This window comes from Nothoprocta perdicaria, unplaced genomic scaffold (genome assembly GCF_003342845.1).
Source record: "Nothoprocta perdicaria isolate Ctin4 unplaced genomic scaffold, notPer1 scaffold_319, whole genome shotgun sequence".
Classification (NCBI taxonomy): Eukaryota; Metazoa; Chordata; class Aves; order Tinamiformes; family Tinamidae; genus Nothoprocta; species Nothoprocta perdicaria.
Genome location: NW_020455554.1, coordinates 145,024 through 162,679, shown reverse-complemented (window position 1 = coordinate 162,679; position 17,656 = coordinate 145,024). Strand labels below are relative to the sequence as shown.

The 17,656-nt window shown below is 49.4% G+C and overlaps 1 protein-coding gene across 1 annotated transcript in view; it reads right to left on the bottom strand.

The window, feature by feature from the left end:
• Nucleotides 1-89: 89 nt before the first annotated feature.
• TELO2 (telomere maintenance 2) overlaps nucleotides 90-17,656 on the bottom strand; it is an 18,770-nt gene continuing 1,203 nt past the window's right edge. The window contains exons 3-22 of the mRNA XM_026042970.1: nucleotides 17,600-17,652; nucleotides 17,138-17,406; nucleotides 16,993-17,061; nucleotides 16,330-16,477; nucleotides 15,850-15,952; nucleotides 15,138-15,206; nucleotides 14,176-14,317; nucleotides 13,001-13,137; nucleotides 12,184-12,269; nucleotides 11,325-11,435; nucleotides 9,883-9,971; nucleotides 9,600-9,691; nucleotides 8,589-8,705; nucleotides 7,975-8,046; nucleotides 7,443-7,613; nucleotides 6,622-6,713; nucleotides 5,989-6,088; nucleotides 5,570-5,634; nucleotides 3,750-3,865; nucleotides 90-1,405 (exon numbers count right to left, since the gene is read on the bottom strand). Of these exons, the coding sequence (XP_025898755.1) occupies nucleotides 1,302-1,405; nucleotides 3,750-3,865; nucleotides 5,570-5,634; nucleotides 5,989-6,088; nucleotides 6,622-6,713; nucleotides 7,443-7,613; nucleotides 7,975-8,046; nucleotides 8,589-8,705; nucleotides 9,600-9,691; nucleotides 9,883-9,971; nucleotides 11,325-11,435; nucleotides 12,184-12,269; nucleotides 13,001-13,137; nucleotides 14,176-14,317; nucleotides 15,138-15,206; nucleotides 15,850-15,952; nucleotides 16,330-16,477; nucleotides 16,993-17,061; nucleotides 17,138-17,406; nucleotides 17,600-17,652 (2,205 nt within the window). The 3' untranslated portion in view covers nucleotides 90-1,301. The remainder of the gene's footprint in view (nucleotides 1,406-3,749; nucleotides 3,866-5,569; nucleotides 5,635-5,988; nucleotides 6,089-6,621; nucleotides 6,714-7,442; nucleotides 7,614-7,974; nucleotides 8,047-8,588; nucleotides 8,706-9,599; nucleotides 9,692-9,882; nucleotides 9,972-11,324; nucleotides 11,436-12,183; nucleotides 12,270-13,000; nucleotides 13,138-14,175; nucleotides 14,318-15,137; nucleotides 15,207-15,849; nucleotides 15,953-16,329; nucleotides 16,478-16,992; nucleotides 17,062-17,137; nucleotides 17,407-17,599; nucleotides 17,653-17,656) is intronic.

Here is a 17,656-nt window from a genome sequence, read left to right as displayed (position 1 = left end):
ATTTCAAACACTTATTGCCACAACTCAAATGTACATACACCGTTTTGAAACTGTCTTTAGTATTTTAATAAACCTGAGGAAAAAAAAAAAAAGAATGGAAACTCTGTATTGTAATGTGAGGCCTAGCCTGGATCTAGAGAAGAGTTCTGTAACTGAAGTGGAAACTCCTGACTGCACAAACTTGCTTTGATCTGATAACGTGTTAACCTATTTGTCTTTTCAGAACTTGACTTCCAAGGAAACAATTTCTGTCCCACTTGAGTACAAGCTTGGGTAAAAGGAAGCTTTTATATATGAACATCAGGAAGCTTTTATATATGAACATCAAAGGGTCATCTTAGAACCTCACCGGGAAGCTTCTTTTCCAACCACCACAGCTAGCCAGGCTGCTCTGTACTAGTCGTATTTGAGGATGCAAGTTCTTCCCTGGCACGAGCAGGATTAGCCAGAAGTGGAACCAAAATAAAGGTGAGCAAAATCTTGGTTGCTTTAAGCCTGTTATCCTCTCACATCAAATAAGCTGTATTTACAAAGACCCACCCATGTGCACACATTTTGTACTAGCCATCTCTTCTGCTTAGACACAAAGTGTTGATGACTTGCTTCAATATTTGGGGTCACTTGGAAGTTATTTAAATTCTGTGCTTTTTTGGGCATATTTGAAGACCAAACTCTGGCCATTATCTGTGCTCCATTATCTGCGCTTTAACAGAAGCTTTTTTTGGTACTAAGATGATCTGAAAAGCCCTGCTGTGCTTGCTCCCCAGCACAGTGCAGGCTCCGGAGGCTGCCCGGGAAGGCCGGGCGTGCTCCCGTAGCGGCGCCGCAGCCGCAAGGAACGGCTCGTCCACGGCAGCGGGGCCGCTACCACGCCAGCGCAGCGCCGCGCTGCTAGGAGACACAGGAGCCTCTGCTAGGGGATTCCATGTCCTTGCCCCCCAGGAGCTGAGCGGCTGGTCCCAGCCCTCCTGTTTTCCTGACAAGAAGCCTGCTCCGAGATCAACTCGGTATTTTTAGCCGAGCACTCAGGTTATAAATAGCCGGGGGTGGGGGCTGGAGGTGTGAGAGGATGGCAGCGCTCGCTACCTTCCTGCATCTGTACAGGCCGTACCGGATGGCAGCAGCTCACTAAATTGGCCTCCACTACAAAGTCCAGATGTCAAGTTGGGTTCTCCGGCTCCCAGCTCTGCACCCTTCCCCCTCCTTCCTCTTGCCCAGCCAGGTGACTGCAGAGGCCCCTGCGGTGCCTAGAGGCATCCAGCTGGCAGGAGTGTGAGGTAGAGGTCACTTCTACCCTTCAACTAGGAAGGGGCAGTTTCGAGTTTCTTTTTCAGATTCTCCATTAGCAGCAAGTTCTGTAAGGCCAGCCTCCGGCAGTCCCCGTCTGGGTCTTTCTCCACCACATCTGTAAGAGAGGAAGAGACGGTTATTTAGGAGCTGGCAAAAACTGCTCTTGATCCAAAACTCCTCTACGCTTTCACTGGCCATCACTAAACAGTACTAAATGCAACAGCAAAAAGGCTCATGCTGTTCTTGCAGCAGAAGCAAGTAACCCATGGGGTGCGACACGTACAGCGACTGCCTAACCTTGCATTCGATTGAGCGACCGCCCTGCCCAAGCTTCGGCTTCCGCACTCAGGAGGTTTGTTACCTCCCTAGAGCTGCTCTGCAAGCACAGATGCAGTTTGCAATTAGAAACCCCCTCGCTCAGGGGCCTGTCTCCACTCCGCCGATTCCTGCAGAACAAGCAAGTGCTCAGTGGCCACAGCTCTTTAGAGAGAGGAAAGGCAGAGGCAGCTGCTGGGTTTCAGCACATTATGAATCCTTGCAGACCTGCTCTTCTGGTAAACTAGCGGTTCTGTCCCACCTCAGGCAGCATGGAAGGGAAGGCTTTTGCCTCGCACCAGGGCATGAAACTGCTCCAGCAGCTGTTATTTCAGGGGCGCTTAATGAGCCTGCAAAGTAAAAACCAGGATGCACTCAGGATGTCGGAGCACAGGGAGCCTGGAAGAGCAGAGAGCCTGTGCAAGGAAATCCTGTACGCACGAGCGGTGTGCTCAGAGCCCCGCGCTGTCAGCCCAAACACATGACTCACGCAGATGCAGCAGGGCTATTTATAAACACCGGAGAGAGGCCGTGCTGTTTCCAGACTCCCTCTACAGAAGGGGGAGGCTACAAGACGGGTTAGTACAAACCCATCAGCTCCCAACCCGAGACGGACACCGTTTCCAATTGCATCAGCAGGGACCTTGAACTGGCTCCACAGAAAGGGAGGCACACAGGGCAATGCCAGGGCTTTCAGATCCTTACAGAAAACAAACGTGCCTGGGACACAGCTCTGCAGCGTGTGCAAGGGCTAGGAAACGCCCTCCAAGGCAGCTGCTGAGCAATGGAAGTATCTGATTCCTAGAAACGCTCGGCCTTCTGCCCCACAGCCTCCCCAAAAAGAGCAGACTACTGAATGGCAGCTCCAGCCTAGTAGCAAGGGGAAGGACAGAGAAATACGAGGCAGATTTTAGCCTCCTGCTTAAGCAGGAGCTGTGCCAAGCTCTCCTGTGTTTCCCTTGTTGTTCTTCCCAGCTCCTGCAGCAGATCTGATCTGCATTGTCTTGTGTGGCAGAGGCCCAAGGCAGCAGCCAGCCCCAGCTCTACGCCGTGACCCCGTCACCAGAGCAGCTGTTGGTGCCTCGCTGGTGCTAGTGGAGCAGCAAGGGGGGCAGCACCGCCTGGTAAGAGCTGTCTGATCAAAGAGCTTGCACCAAACAGCCAACGCAGAGCCCAAAGGGCAGCTCTATTTCAAGGTGTAGCTCTAAGAGCAGAGCTAAGTTTTAAATTGCACTTAAGTATTTGACCAGAATTGGAGCTGAATTGTATTCCTTGGGGTTTCTGAATGGCTCCTACAGCAATTCCCCTCTCTGTGCTATACAGGGACAAGCAGGGTCTTATCCTGTTGCCATTCTCACCAGAATCAGAAGCACAATTCCCACACAGCAGTGCTACGTGAAGTGGCTATTGCACTATCTACAGGCGTAAAGGGATGCTACTACCTCAGTTGTCCTCCTGCCAAAAATAACTCATTAAAGTGGACTGCACAGACCTTCATGCTGAAAAGACATTGAAAACATTCCTGGAAAGGCTCTGCTTACAGCAGAGAGACGCAGATTCCTCAGAGTACACCATAGCATGGGAAAAGCCAAGTTTTTGGCCCCAAAGGGCAGCTCCCTTCCTTTGAAAGTGCAGAGAGCTCCAAAATCTGCAGCGATCAGAGGCCGCCTGTGTCACTGTCACTTCCTGCCTGCTCCCTGTGGGCAGCCAACTCACCAAGAGCGAGGCTGGCGAAGGAAACCAGCCCTGGGAGGCCCACGAGCTCCACTCCGAATACAGGGGCGACACAAAGAGCACACCATGATTTCCTCTCGTACTCTTGCACACTGTGATCCTCAACCCCTGATTTGAGGGCTTGGGTAGAGTGGGAGTGCACAGAAACAACAGTCTAGAAACCACACCTCTTCCCTCCGCACAAGCTAGGGCATCATCCACAGGCTGCCATCTGCACCAGGAAGGTAGAAAACAGGGACACATTTGTCTTCCTTCTCTTACTCGGCACTGGTGAAACACATCCTTTAAGCACAGAGGGCCCTACGAAGCACTATGTATTACTTGTGGTGCTACCACCACCATTTTAAAAAGGATTCTGTGTGCACGCAGAAGCACTAAGTGGCGAAACGCTGACGTGCATCACCCCTTACCTGCCAGCCAGCACCGAGTCTCCACGAGCACTTCTGCCACGTCTTCCAGAAGATGTGCAGCAGGGACACTGAGGAGTACGGAGGAGATGCAGGACAGGAGACCCTGGCGCACATACCTGTTGGAGAACAACTGAATTCTAAAAGCTGCAGCTTCTTGCTGTAATTTCCTTAATATTCCTCTTCTGAAAAGCCCTCCAGGTCCCACTGTTTGTGATGACAATCACTGCCGTCACATCGTGCTGATCTAGGGTTTGATGACACAACTAGCTGGCATACTGTCCATACACACAGCCCCAGCCAAGGTGTGGTTCAGGGAATCTAGCTGAATTCAGAGGCCTAGAGCAGTCTTGAGGTTGAACAGCGTTTTGGCTACATGTCTTGATTTCCTTCTAAGGTTGAATGTGGGAATTCAAGCTATCAGATTTTCTGAGGTCCATGAAATATCACCAGGATAGCTCATCCAGAAACTTCTCATGCTTGTTACAGGTAATGTGTGTGCATGTGTGTCCCTGCACAACAGAAGACACTAGCTAACTATTTTTATGTTGCCCTGGCAATGATGTGACAACTTCATTGTAAATTTCAGAATTTCAGAATATTTCAGAATATTTAAGGTTGGAAGGGACCTCTACAGATCATCTAGTCCAACCTTCCTGCTCAAGCAGGCACACCTACAGCATGTGGCACAGGGTGGCATCCAGGCGGGTTTTGAAGACCTCCAGAGTAGGAGACTCCACAACCTCCCTGGGCAGCCTGTTCCACTGCTCTGTCACCCTAACAGTAAAGAAGTTGCTCCTCACCTGGAGACGGAACTTCTTGTGTTTCAGCTTGTGGCCATTACCCCTCGTCCTATCGCTGGCCACCAGTGAGAACAGCCTGTCCCCTTCCTCCCTGCATTCTCCCTTCCTGAACTTATACATATTAATCATATCCCCTCTGAGCCGCCTCTTCTCCAGAGAAAACAGGCCCAGCTCACTCAGCCTCTCTTCATACGAGAGATGTTCCATTCCCTTAATCATCCTGGTTGCCCTTCTCTGGACCCTCTCCAGAAGCTCCACGTCCTTCCTATAGTGGGGTGCCCAGGACTGAACACAGTACTCCAGGTGCGGCCTCACCAGAGCTGAGTAGAGGGGCAGAATCACCTCCCTTGACCTGCTGGCAACACTCCTCCTGATGCAGGCCAGGATCCCATTGGCCTTCTTGGCCACGAGGGCACACTGCTCACTCATGGTTAACTTAGTGTCAACCAGGACTCCCAGGTCCCTCTCCGTGGAGGTGCTTTCCAGCAGGTCAACCCCTAATCTGTACTGATGCCTGGGGTTATTCCTCCCCAGGTGCAGGACCCTGCACTTGTCTGAACCTCTGCCCAACTCTCCAGCCTGTCCAGGTCCCTCTGGATGGCAGCACAGCCCTCCGGAGTGTCGGCCACTCCACCCAGCTTGGTGTCATCCGCAAACTTGCTCAGGGTGCATTCCGTGCCCTCGTCCAGGTCGTTGATAAACAAGTTGAACAGCACTGGGCCCAGTACTGACGCCTGGGGGACACCACTGGCCACAGGCCTCCAGCTGGACTCGGCCCCATTTATGACCACCCTCTGAGCTCTGCCATCCAGCCAGCCCTCGATCCACCGCACCGTGCAAATTCTTGCTCTTGAAACACTCAATGTCATAAGAAGAGAAGGCAGGAGGACAGTAATATGAATGAAGAATTCACTAAGTCACGAGTACGCTGAGGGCAGTGCTGCTCTTGGACACAGATGAGCCGTGTTTGCACACCAGGCTCAAAGCTGAGCTTTAAAACTGAAACCAGATCCAACTCACGCGTCAGTGTGGAAACGCAGAGCCCAGACGAACTCCAGCAGTGCCTTTCCCATGGGGGTGACTACCTGTGAATGAGGGTTGAGAGAGAAACGCTGATTGCAGCGCTGCTAGCCTGCGGAACCATACCTCAACATACACTGCTGGGAACAGCAGGGTTGCCTTTAACGCCCTTTTACACATGAGGAAAATAAGACAGTGACATGAAACAATGTCTCAAATGTTCTATAACAGCTGACAGAAAAGCTCTCCAAAAGAGCAGGAGTGCCCAGATCTCTTCTGACCATCTTTTCTTAGCCCTTTGTGCAGCTCCTCAGCCCAGGGACTCCGACTTGCTCCTAGTCTGCGTGTCACAAGCCCTGGAGCTCCCTGTGAGGGGAAGGGGGCTCCTGCTCTCTGCATGCCTGCGTCGCCTCTCTTACCACAGCACTGGCAGCCAGGTACATCAGGATTGCCAGCGTGTGCACCAATCTTCCAAGCACAAAATGATCTTCTCCCAGGAGATCAAACGTTGACAGGGGCCTGCAARATACACAATCCTGGAGCAAGGGCACAGCTGCCCGGTGCACGGCACAACGGCCAGGTGGCTATGACTGTCCCACGCGAGCTGCTAAAACAATCCCAAAACAATCACTTTAATAGAGTGATGCCCAATTTGTTTAAGAGAGGCCCCAGTTCCTTTCTCCCATCTTTGCTGTAAATGTTCTCCACTCTTAGAGCAGGTCTCACTTATTCTACATACAAATGTACTGTTAAAGCTAAACCCTGTTTTGGGGGTTAGTGTGAGCCTYCCCCTGTAAGTGCTCAACCAAGATACTGTTCAGGATCCCAATCATCTCCTGTGCAACCTCCCTACAGGTTCTTCTTAGTACTGTAGATTTGCTTACTGCAAGGTCTTACCTATTCCTTACCCCCAAAACTGCACAGGGTGTCTGAGAGCCGACCCCGAACGCCCTGCGTGTGCCAGGCCTCAGCTCTGCGCCCTCGCGGGACCCGCAGGCAGGCCCGTCACCGTGGCCACTGTCCTGTCCGCAGCGCAGGGCCCTCACACCCACCTGTCAAAGTTCTGGATCAGGGGGAAGAAGAAGTGTCCAGCTACAGAATTGAACTCGTTTGGGCCTGCATCCGTTTCCGCTTGAGACTGACCCTGTCCAAGAGAAAACTGAAGTCTAGATACAGCACTGCACAGGTCCTCCTAAATACCTCAGTGCAATACAGCTCAATCCTGCTGGGCTAGATACAAGGGACAAGAACATGGGGAAAAGAACAAGGGTTAAAAGAGCTCTGGAAAGCAACTCTTCCAAAACGAACCATAGTGGAGTTGTGGGGCCTAGGAAATGGGCATCAATTTATCTTCATCTCCCAAAAAGGAAGCTTGAGGCTACAGTCCAGTGCAGGGAGACCTGGTCTGAAAGCAGCAGCTCGGAGGCCCGTGAGGTGCAGCCACAGCTCCCTGCAGCGGCCGGACACGCTCCAAACAGGCACAGRAGAGCAGCCACCACCTTGCAGTGCAAGAGTTCAAGGTTTATTATCCTCTCCCTGCTGGGAGAGGACTATGGGAAATGATACTTCCCACCGGAAAAGATTAAAGTGGAACTGGGGTTTTAAGTCATATAGTCAGAAAGAAAAAAAAAAAAAAAATCAAGGAGTGGCAACACAGCCCCAGTTTGGGAACAGCCTTTCCATTCATGTGAGAAGCACCCCATTTCAGGAAAAATCCTGCTTCCTCTTGAGTGATCAACAAACCCATTGGCTTGGATCCAACTTGATGGATAGTTTGCCCTTTTTAGCTAGAAATCCAGCAGCTGCGGAAGTCCCTTCAACCRTCTCTACTTTCGCAGGACTTTACATTACTAGGTTTCTGTTCTGCTTTTACCTTAGCAAACCTTCGTGTCTTGCTTTTGATCCTCTCATCAACAATCTGTCTCCAGCCCTTGGAAGAGCTGCTTTCGGGAAGGAGCTGGATACAAGGTTTCTGAGCATTAGATGGCTTGTTCTTCCCATAGAATTTGGGAGAAGACATTTCCTGAGCTGCCAAAACCAATACCTACAGGAAAAAGAGTGAGGTTGCATTAGAAAGGGATAACCCCTGTACTAGGGAACAGCAACAATAACAGAATTACCTACTCTCAAACTGATACCAAAGCAGAAAGGGTCAGTGGGGGTAAGAACCAAGAACAACAGGGCAGGTAACTGATCCCCAGCCAAACAACTGGCTCTGAGGAATTGCGCCAAATGCTCCAGCACTTGACCCTGGAACAGAGCAGGGATTCCCTGTTGAGGCACAAGTGAAAGGGTGTGGAAGGAGACACCTTGCAGAAGGTGACAAGGTAACAGACTGGTGACAGGAAAGACTGACTTCTTCTAGGAAATGCCCCCGACACGCGTGATGGGAGAAGAGCACTCACGTCGAGGATGTCCATGCGCTGTCGAAGGCTGTAGTTCAGGGAGTAGAACTGAGAGGTCAGGTACTGCGCGACCTGCACACGTGAAAAAGAAAGTTGAGAAGCAGAGAGCACAACCCCAGCCTGGGAATGGCCTTCCCACTCATTCCCAAAGCAGTCTGTTCCAGGAAAAGTCCTGCTCTCTGGTAGTGAACCAGAAGCCTCCAAGAGAAGAAAGGGCCAGAAGTATGTGAGAATGGGAAATTCAGAGGTTTCTACTTCTCAGTGCTCCCACAGGATGTGAATGACAAACAGGACCGCTGTTCTTTGGCACTTCCCACACAGAGGTAGCCGAAGAGCACCCAAGCCTTCTCTTAGAGAAACCATGTTTGCCACAGCTTCCCTGTACGTGAAACAACCTCCCTTTGGTGCAACAAGCTCAAATTGTTGCAATCTTTTCCCTTTCCTCTAGTTTCAGTCATCCTTGGGTACGTAGCCCACCTCTGCATAAATGCTGTCAGACATCAATCCTAACGCATGCCAGGAAGTGCCTCCACTCGGCTAGCAGGAGACTTGCCTGCTCAAATCCCTGCCTCTGCCTCTATCAGAAAAAAAAGGAAGCACTAAGGGAGACTCACAGGTATGGGATCAGTGGTTAAAACAGCTACTTGGGCTTTCTGACGGAGCACTGCAAAGCCTTCAATGCAGCTCTTCTCTTCCACATGCAGGAGGATTTTTGCCAGCTCCACACTAACCTGTTCAAAATAAAAGCAAAGGAATCAAATCGCTGCAGGTGTTTTCCTTCACATAGGATTTATGGAGCAGCATCCACTGTCCGTTCTTTTTTTTTTCAGGAAAGACAGTAAGGGAACAGAATACAGGCAACAGTACACCTATCACTTAGGAGACCGAGAAAACCCACAACGCTGAAGGCCATCGACCCCGATCTCTCACAGCACTGAGCAAAGCCCTCAGCTGACTTCTCTGTCCGTGCGTACTTTGTGAGACAGCTCTTGGGACAGGGGGAGACTCTCAGCACCATGAGAAGGAGGACTCGTCCCTGCAGCTCCCGGGTGAGTCACTTCAGTGCTGAGGTGGAACAGGGGCCCCGGGGAGCCCGTGCAGCTCGGTGCGAGGGCTGCCGCTGCTCGCTGCACTGCACGTCCTCCTGCACTCGGTGGCCAGAGGCTCCTGGCCTTGTACAGGCAAACAGGGAGGCTCCATTTGATTTTTCCTCCCCTTTGGCTGCTGTGTTGGTGTGATTAAGGCCTGCTCTGTAAATTGCATTTCTAATGGTTTTTCAGCCCAGCACAAAGGATGCAGCTTCCCACAGCCTCTGTGGGCTCAAGCTGCTGGCAGGAGCTACTTGCACACACATTTCATCTGCAGTGCAAGAGCTGCCAAATGCCATCCTGGCACCTTCCCATACATGCTGGCATCTTTGGTCACCTTTGCCAGCTCCTTTGCTCCTCTGTGCTATGTAGCCTCATCTCTAAAGAAGATATTCCCTTCTATTTCTCTTTCTAAATTGAAACCTTTAAACTCAGGTGCACTTGAGCTTGGCCTGCTGCTGGCAAGCTTAGTTTCTTCTCTCTCAGAGAAACCCTCTTTTACAGCCCACCGGTAACTGTCAGCCAACACTGCTTCACCTCTCTTGTAGCTGCTGGATTCTTTCGAATTAAGCCCTCGAGAGCCTTGATTGTAGCATCCCATTTGTGCACATCGTCAGACCCTGTCAGGACTAAGGGTAACCAGAAGACAAACAACAGCTGTAACAGAATGGTCAAGCTCAGGTAAATACCCCGGCCATCCTCTGCTAACCCAGCACATCACACATTAGGAACTAAATTTAGAAGTAAAATCCACCTACGCAGACCCCTTTCATAAAAGCATTAGGAGAATTAGATGAAAACTCRACCCAAATTCTCATACCTTCAATACAGTCACGAATATACACAGGAGCCTTAGTGCTCTTTATTTCTTTATCCTCTGACATGTCATAAGGGACAAGGTCGTCATCACTGTTAAAGGAACATATAGGCAAGAGTTGGTGCCCAGACATGCACACAAGAGGGAACGTTGCATTTCATATATTCTCCTAACACAGCTGCTCTTGCAGCATGCAGTAGCATTGCAGGAGCTTAACCTGCGAGGGATCAGGCAGCAAAGGAAATTCTCTTGGCTATAAGGCACAAGAGTATGTGGGACCCACGAAGAAACTCTCCCGTGAAATACCAAAACAGAGCACATGCCCTGCAAACAAGATACCAGCTTTGGTTGTTACGAGGTGTGTGTGTGTGTGAGGGAAGGATCTCGGGTTCTTTTGTTTCAGTCTAGGGACATTGTATAGGCATGGAATTCACCTATACAGGAGTAAATGTCTCTCCTGCAGTTCGTCTACACTTTAAAAGTAGTGGGACCAAATAAGCACTTCAAGGTTTTTCATCTTCTCCCCTAAACAGACTAAATAGAACACATGAATTGTGCCCTAGGACCACATGAATTGTGCCCATTACACTGACCACAGAGGAGACCATGGGGTCAGATTCAGATGAAAACACTTGTGCTGTGAATGTTTAAAACTAAGCAAGATGCAGGTTTTGAAGACTCTTGGCTGCAAAGTCAACACAACATTTCAGCTCTTAGCTTATTATTTTAAAGGGGAAACAGTGAGACCAAGAAAGTTGCTGAAATGCTTCTGCGAGTCAGGATCTTTCTTTATCGTGCGTGTACAGTGCCGAGGGCTTCAGAAAAGAAATCAAGGGAATTAATCACATGGAAAATTAACAAGAAATCCTTTCCACAAGGCGACCTGTATCAATTGTTTTTCCTGTCATCTACTTTTGCCACCTGCCTCATGAATGATGGAGTTGTGCTAAACATCGAACATTTGCTATCTAACAGGATTTAGGGGGAGGATTTTTTAACATTTCACTTAGATCCCTTACAACTACTTGATCCTGCTGGGCAACTTTTATTGCCTCTCTAAACCACAGCATCTAAACTCAACATAGATTCTTCGGTCACCTTATGAAGCCTTATGAATTACTCTAAAGCCAAGTGAAAGAGCAGATACAATAAATTCTCTAATAAAATGCACCAATATTCTATATTTCCATCGCATTCTGTCAGGAAACAGAAGTGACTCAAATGAAATAAATCGAATGGTTGTACTTGACGATCGTTTGACACAGGAGGACTGAAAACCACTCTCTGAGCAAGGTCTGCTCCCTCGTTCTTGTCAGAAAGCACAAGATTTGCCAACATAAGCAGGTACCAATAGCTCTGTTCTCTCCGAGCCTGCTCATAAGAACTTGCCGAGTATTTTCCATTTCCTACCAGCTTCTTGCCCCATGGCTTGTTCTAACACCTACCTGTCAAGCTCAGTATCTGACTCCTCCTCTGGCACCCCCTGGGTTGCTGTCTGTGGTTTTTCCACAGCTTCCAATTCCCCTGGCAGTGCCGCTTCTGCTCTTTCATTCCTGCTGTGAGCAACAAGAAGCATTAAAATCAATCAAGTAACAGGCCTTATTTGCAAGACACCATCTTCACCAGCCAACCTTGCTGCCTGTGACCTGCACTCGCGGGCTGGGTGGAGAAGAAAAGTGGAATCTCCCAGTGAAAGGGCAAGGGGTGACAAAAATTAAGTTAGTTAATTTGCTGTGTCCACCTGCACTAACACGTCTAACTGAATACRAAGAGAAAGGTCTGTCTGCTTTCGCTCAGGAGCATATATGATCTCTAAATACCACAGTACAGATTCAGTATAAGCAGCTATCAAATGAGTAATTTTAACGCACACTACCACTTGAATAACGAGTTTAACATGATTACACTGCCTTCTAAGAATAAAGGGCATTATTATGCTTTATAAGAATATATGAGATGCAAATCTTAATGCTGCGTACATTGCTGGTGTGTAACTGAAAAATTGGCATGAAGAAGGGAAAAAGAACGATCAAAGGTACAGAATAGCTTCCATACAAGGAAAACTAAATAGACAAGCAGTCTTCAGTCTAGAAGAGAAAACTGAGGGAAGATGTGACAGACATGAACAAAACCACAAAGAGTAGGAAGATACAAATGAAATGATGCATCTTTTGCAGATGGAAACCCTGCTGATAACCTAGAGAAACATAGTCTAGAAAACAAAACTTGCCCACTTTTGCTCAGCACATTTTTTAAATTTGCCACTTAAAAGGACACAGAGGGTGAGCAGCAGATGTGTCTTACTTGTCTGCAAGGCTGGCGACAACACCGTGTTGAGGAGCCTCCACCAGGAGGGACTTCAGCTCTTGTGTCTCGTTGTCTTCTTCATACTAGATATTCAAAACAACTGTTACTGCAAATGTGCACAGCATTCCTCATCTCACCCTTTTGCTTGGCAAAAATGAAGGCTGAATTACGAGCATCTGGACACCTAAAAATGCCCTTCACAAGGCTGCCAGAAGTTTGGTATTTATGCTGTACAGCAATCTGGGCCTCACATAATCTTCCTGGCAGATTTCAGTACTCTAACAGTAGCACTGGTTCACACTCATCACTACTCACAGGGTTATTTACAATCTAAATGATGTAATAAATGGCAGTGCAACATGATGGAAGATTTTAAGGAAAGAATGAGATTTTTATCATGTAATTCCTATAAACTCAACTGGAAATAGCACAGCTAAAGTCTCCAAGTCAGCCTTGGAAATCTCAGTTCAGACCAGGTGGTTCTTACCATGTCAGGGACCAAAAATTCACCCCTGATTTGGCTTGGAAGCTCCCTCTCAACTTCCACAGATCAGATTCCAATACTATAGCAGTCCTTTATCGTCAACAGTTTACATTTGCCACCAAATTACACTCTAAAGTCATTCTTATGCACCKCTGTATTTTTAATACAATTCTATTTTGTAAACAGATTTTGTAAACTCTTTTTGGAAGTGCTGCTGCCTGTCTTTATAACAATAAGTACTAGCACTTACTAYAATGCCTGAAATAATCTCTTTTCAAGCTTGCATCTCCCCTTAAGCCTTGCTCAGTAGCAGTTTCATTGGCAGCTCACCTGAAACTTCAGGACGGGCCCATCAGTGTTGATCCTCACGCTAACGCTCTCGGCCACGATCATTCCCAGACGCCGGATCTGGGGCAGGCTGCTGTCCAGGTGGCATTTTACACCGGCCATCATGTTTGTGAGGAGTTCTAGAAGGCAAAGAGTGCATCAAGCAAGGAGAGGAGCAAGGAGGGGTCTTGGTGGCAGCTCCCCAAGGGTGCRTCTTCAGCTATCCCCTGCTCAAAAATAGGCAGGAGACAGGAAGGGCCTGAAATCACCACTGGGATTACTACAACTATGCAAGAGTGGTACTTCCCCTCGGAAACCATATAATAAGAAAAAAAGCTTACAAAGTCAACCAAATCTGGAATATTTCATTTTTTCTCTGAAATATAAACCCCCAAAAAAGAGCAGCAAGTCAAATCAATATTTAGTTGCTGTAGAGTGTTTTCAAACCTCTGAAGGGAAACACAGCGTCACGAGGAAACTGTCCGTTCTGACTAGGGCCAAGAGTTGTGCAGGAGGGAAGGGAGAATTTCCCTCACCACCTAGCTAGGCACAGGCAGGCAGCCCATGCTGGCAATTCTCAGCCCACGGGAAATGACAGTAAGCCACCTTTACCAGAGAGAAGCCAAACAGCAGCAAATCTGTGAGCTCGTAAAAGCCTTTTTGGTTTTTTTTTATATTACTTTTATGCTGAGTAAATAATAGGTTGTGTCTTGTCCTAGAGAATTAATTCTAGAATGAGGCAGATTTATGCTCTTGTAAGTCAAACTTCCACAAACAAACAAAAAGCTGCACAAAGAAGCAACAGAAACAACTCTGGAAATTAGATCATTTTACTTCAGTAAGAAACTGAAATACCAGACCAGGACYCCAAAATGCTCTGAACTGAAAAACACAGGACAAAAGTGTTTCCCAATACAAGTTCAATGTCTTAGTATGAGAGATGCATGCGAAGAGCCTGACAGTCCCAACAAGAACGGCAGGAACAGGTCCTTCAGCTTTGCTGACCAGTACTAACCTTTGTCACCTGGTGAGTAATCACACCTGGAGCCCCCTGTTTGCAAGATGAAGTCACAACCATTTTTTTTTTTCTAACTCTGGATCAATACATCATATTTTTCTACTTACAGTCATCCTGTCTTTTAAACACACATTGCCCACAGCTCCTTCCACCACCTCACCTTGCCTGCAGCTCTCTATTTCTGACTCCTTCAGGTGGGAGAGGCAGATGAGAATGGCCTTGCTAATGTAGAGCTGCTGCTCCACCGGCGAGTGTCTCACGGCACTGCTGCTGCCCCACGTCTCCAAGAGCTCTTGCAGCACCTAAGCCACAAAACCCGAGTTAGCTCAAAATTCCTCTTTCCCACATGCAAGCAATGTCCTTCCCAAAGGAGCACTCTCACTTCATTCCGCAGAGCATCTATTCCAATGCTCTTTGGGTCTTTGTTCTTCTCAGTGGAATTACGTTCTCCCTTCAAACTGAGCTAAGTACTGCATGACCCTAAATGATGCAATGTTGGGTCAACTGAGAACTCCCTATCAACTTCCTCCAAGTTCACAAAGTTTTTGAAGTCCCCTCTTCAAAATCTACAGACCTGCCAAGTACTCACAGATCATTTCTGAACCTGGAACCAACACCAAAAACACTGAGAGAGGGGTAGAGAGTTCCAGCAATAGGGAGTTCCTAGAAGGTCTGCTATACTGCTGACTTGGAGAGGGAAAAGATCTGCATCTCCGTGGAGGATAAGAGACGTTCTGAACCATCAGAATCACTCAGCACACAGGGAGCTCAGAGCCAGTTTCATCACTTGCTGCCACCCATCCAGCCACACACATTGGGAAGGAGGGAGGAAGATGAGAGGGACCAGGACCACTGTAGGAATCCAGACTTCACTGCCTCTGCTGCTCAGAAGGCAATTTGCCAACAATAAATGGAAAAAAAAAACCACGAGCGGTGCAAAGTCTTCAGGTTATACATGGCAAACAATCTYGCTTTCATTGGTGTGCTGAGGTTTTCCTCGCTTTTATGAATAGCAGCAGAGGTGAATTAGAGGAGAACCAGATTTCTGCAACGCATGCACACTCTCACACAGTATTTTTTTAATCCAGCAGATACCTTACCAAAACCATGCCTGAACCTTACTTTGATCAACAAGGCACGCCGCAGGTTGTCCAGGGACAGGTAGCCAAGGACGTTCTGTAGCACTGCAGTCTGCAAGGGAAACCATGGCTCTTGCTTTAACTAGGCAAAGTACAAGGGAAACCAGGATCGGAATACAGTGTTTGCATCCTTGAGACCAGACCAGAACAACTTCAGGTAAACACAGAAGCCTCCAGACATAGAGAATACCCCTCAAGAGAATGGCCCTCAGAGAGAATATCCTGCTTCCAGCTCACGTTTCTCCCTTACGCTATCAGGAAAGAGAATTTCACATCAAACTCCGGCCTTGTCTCTTCATCTCTGCTCTTATCCCCAAGGATAGGTCGTAGTTTCCTGAGTCTCTTCTTTCAGATCCTAAATTAAGGAGACACCTCCAGCTAASCGGAAAAACTATGATTATGTGCAAATACCCATTTGCTTCCAGAAAGAAAATACAACAGTTCTGCTAATCACATCAACCCCAGAGAGCACCTGAACCCACGATCTGAAAGGCACCATTTCCCCCTTCCCTTCTGCTCAGCTACGGGGATGCAGGTGAACAGAGCTCAGGTACAAGTGGAGTGACTGAGACAATATGGGAGGACTTTACAACCGAGTTAAATGTTGTTCACAATTGGAGAGGTCAGCTAAAAAGTAAGCCAGTATTTTAGGAAGGAGAGGCCTTCCCACCTCACCGTTAATGCAGTCTCCTCACCGTGTAGCCATACTGCAAGAGCAGCAGCTTCTGTGTCATCACGAACTGAGCTTTCTTGTTCTTCACCACCAGGTTCCCCAGCAGTCGAGACAAGGCATCTGCCCTAGCAAGAGAGGTCAAGGGCAAAACTTCAAGAGTCAGCAGGATGACAGGCATCCTGCCATAGGTCATACACAGGTCTGTGAGCAGCAATGAAGCCAAAAGCTGAGGATTATTAAAATGGCTCTAGAAATTACGAGCTGGYCAGTGATTGTGAAAAACACTTCATTTATTCACTGCAGAATCCAGATCTTTAAGGAACAGCACCTACCTGAGAGAAAACCTTTGGCTATTTAGCTCTAGAGCATCTCAGCAAACAGCACCACAAGAAACAGCCTACCCAAACACAGAGGCCAGCATCTTGCAGGCACTGATGCTGAAAGCATTTGTGAAATAATTCCAACCTTTGCTCCGGATCGGAGAGCAGAGCAGAGTCCTTACCCTGGTGCACTCTGAACGAATCCAAGGAGCACTGCTTCCATCCAGCGGTCGGGCACGCTTTCCACCAGTCGCCAGCAAATCCGCTGCCAGATGCAGTCTGACTGGGTGAGTTCTGTTAGCTGGGGCACCAAGACGCCCAGAATTTCCTCTGAAGTGGACGATAACAGAGGTAAATACTCCAGCTGGATGGAGCTGGTACTTACATAACCTTTTCAGGAAGCAGAGCCCAAATAAATATGCCCAAAACAGCAAGACAGAGAGAAGACTAATGCTCTTCTCAGCCTTGGAGAGGACATGAGTGGACACAAAAGCATGACATCTATCAGGCATGTAGTTTTGAGGAGTCTCACAAAGCAAAGAGCAGCCAGTGTCTACAGGCTGATTCATAAGAAACTCAAAGTATTACCCCGTCAACCACAGAATGGTTAAGGCTGGAAGGGACCTCTAGAGATYCCCTAGTGCAGCCCCTGGCTCCAGCAGGGACACCCCGAGCACGGGGCACAGGGTGGYGTCCAGGCAGGTTTGGAAAATTTCCAGAGGAGACTCCACAACCTCCCTGGGCCCTCTCTCACRTCTTCTATGGCAATTGGCACCCGCAGTTTCCTCGCTAATACGCTACAACAGATTTCCCCTCTCCCCCRAGCAGAGCAGTAAAGCACTCACTCTGTCCCCCATGGACGCACACCTTCCCCACGACCTGCGACACGAAAGAGACGGAGCAGTCCGAGCCACCTGGGAGAGAGGAGCTCTGGCATGAGCGAGGCGAGCGCGGCTGCGCGCGCAGGGGCTCGGCCGCGGGCGYGCTCACCTCGCAGCGAGCCGGCGAGGCGCCGCAGCGCCTGCAGCACCGCGCCGCCCAGCAGCGCGAAGTAGCCGCGCGGCAGCAGCGCGCCGGGCGCCCGGCCCCGCAGCCGGTTGCCCACGCGGTCAGGCAGCCCCACGAGCAGGCCCAGCAGGACGTCGGCGCAGGGGCCGCCCGCGCGCGGCTCGCACTGCTCCCACAGCAGCTCCGCCAGGCCGCCCGCGCGCACCAGCTGCTCCAGCAGCGCCAGCGCTGGCTCCACGCACGACTCGGGGCTGGGAGGAACAAGAAGCAGAGTTAGCGCCCCATTTCACAGGGGGTTAAAGACCTGCTGCGCTGCATCGCTAACGGATCTTAGTATCAGTAACGGTGCGTGGGGACGCTCCGCCACGCGGGACACCGGGCACGCGGCCAGGGACGGCGGCAGGGACCCTGCCCGCCCCGCTCCCCGCCGCCCTGCGCACGCACCCGGGCTCCTCGAGCGCCTCGAGCAGCAGCGGCAGCCGCAGCGCGGCGGGCGCCTCG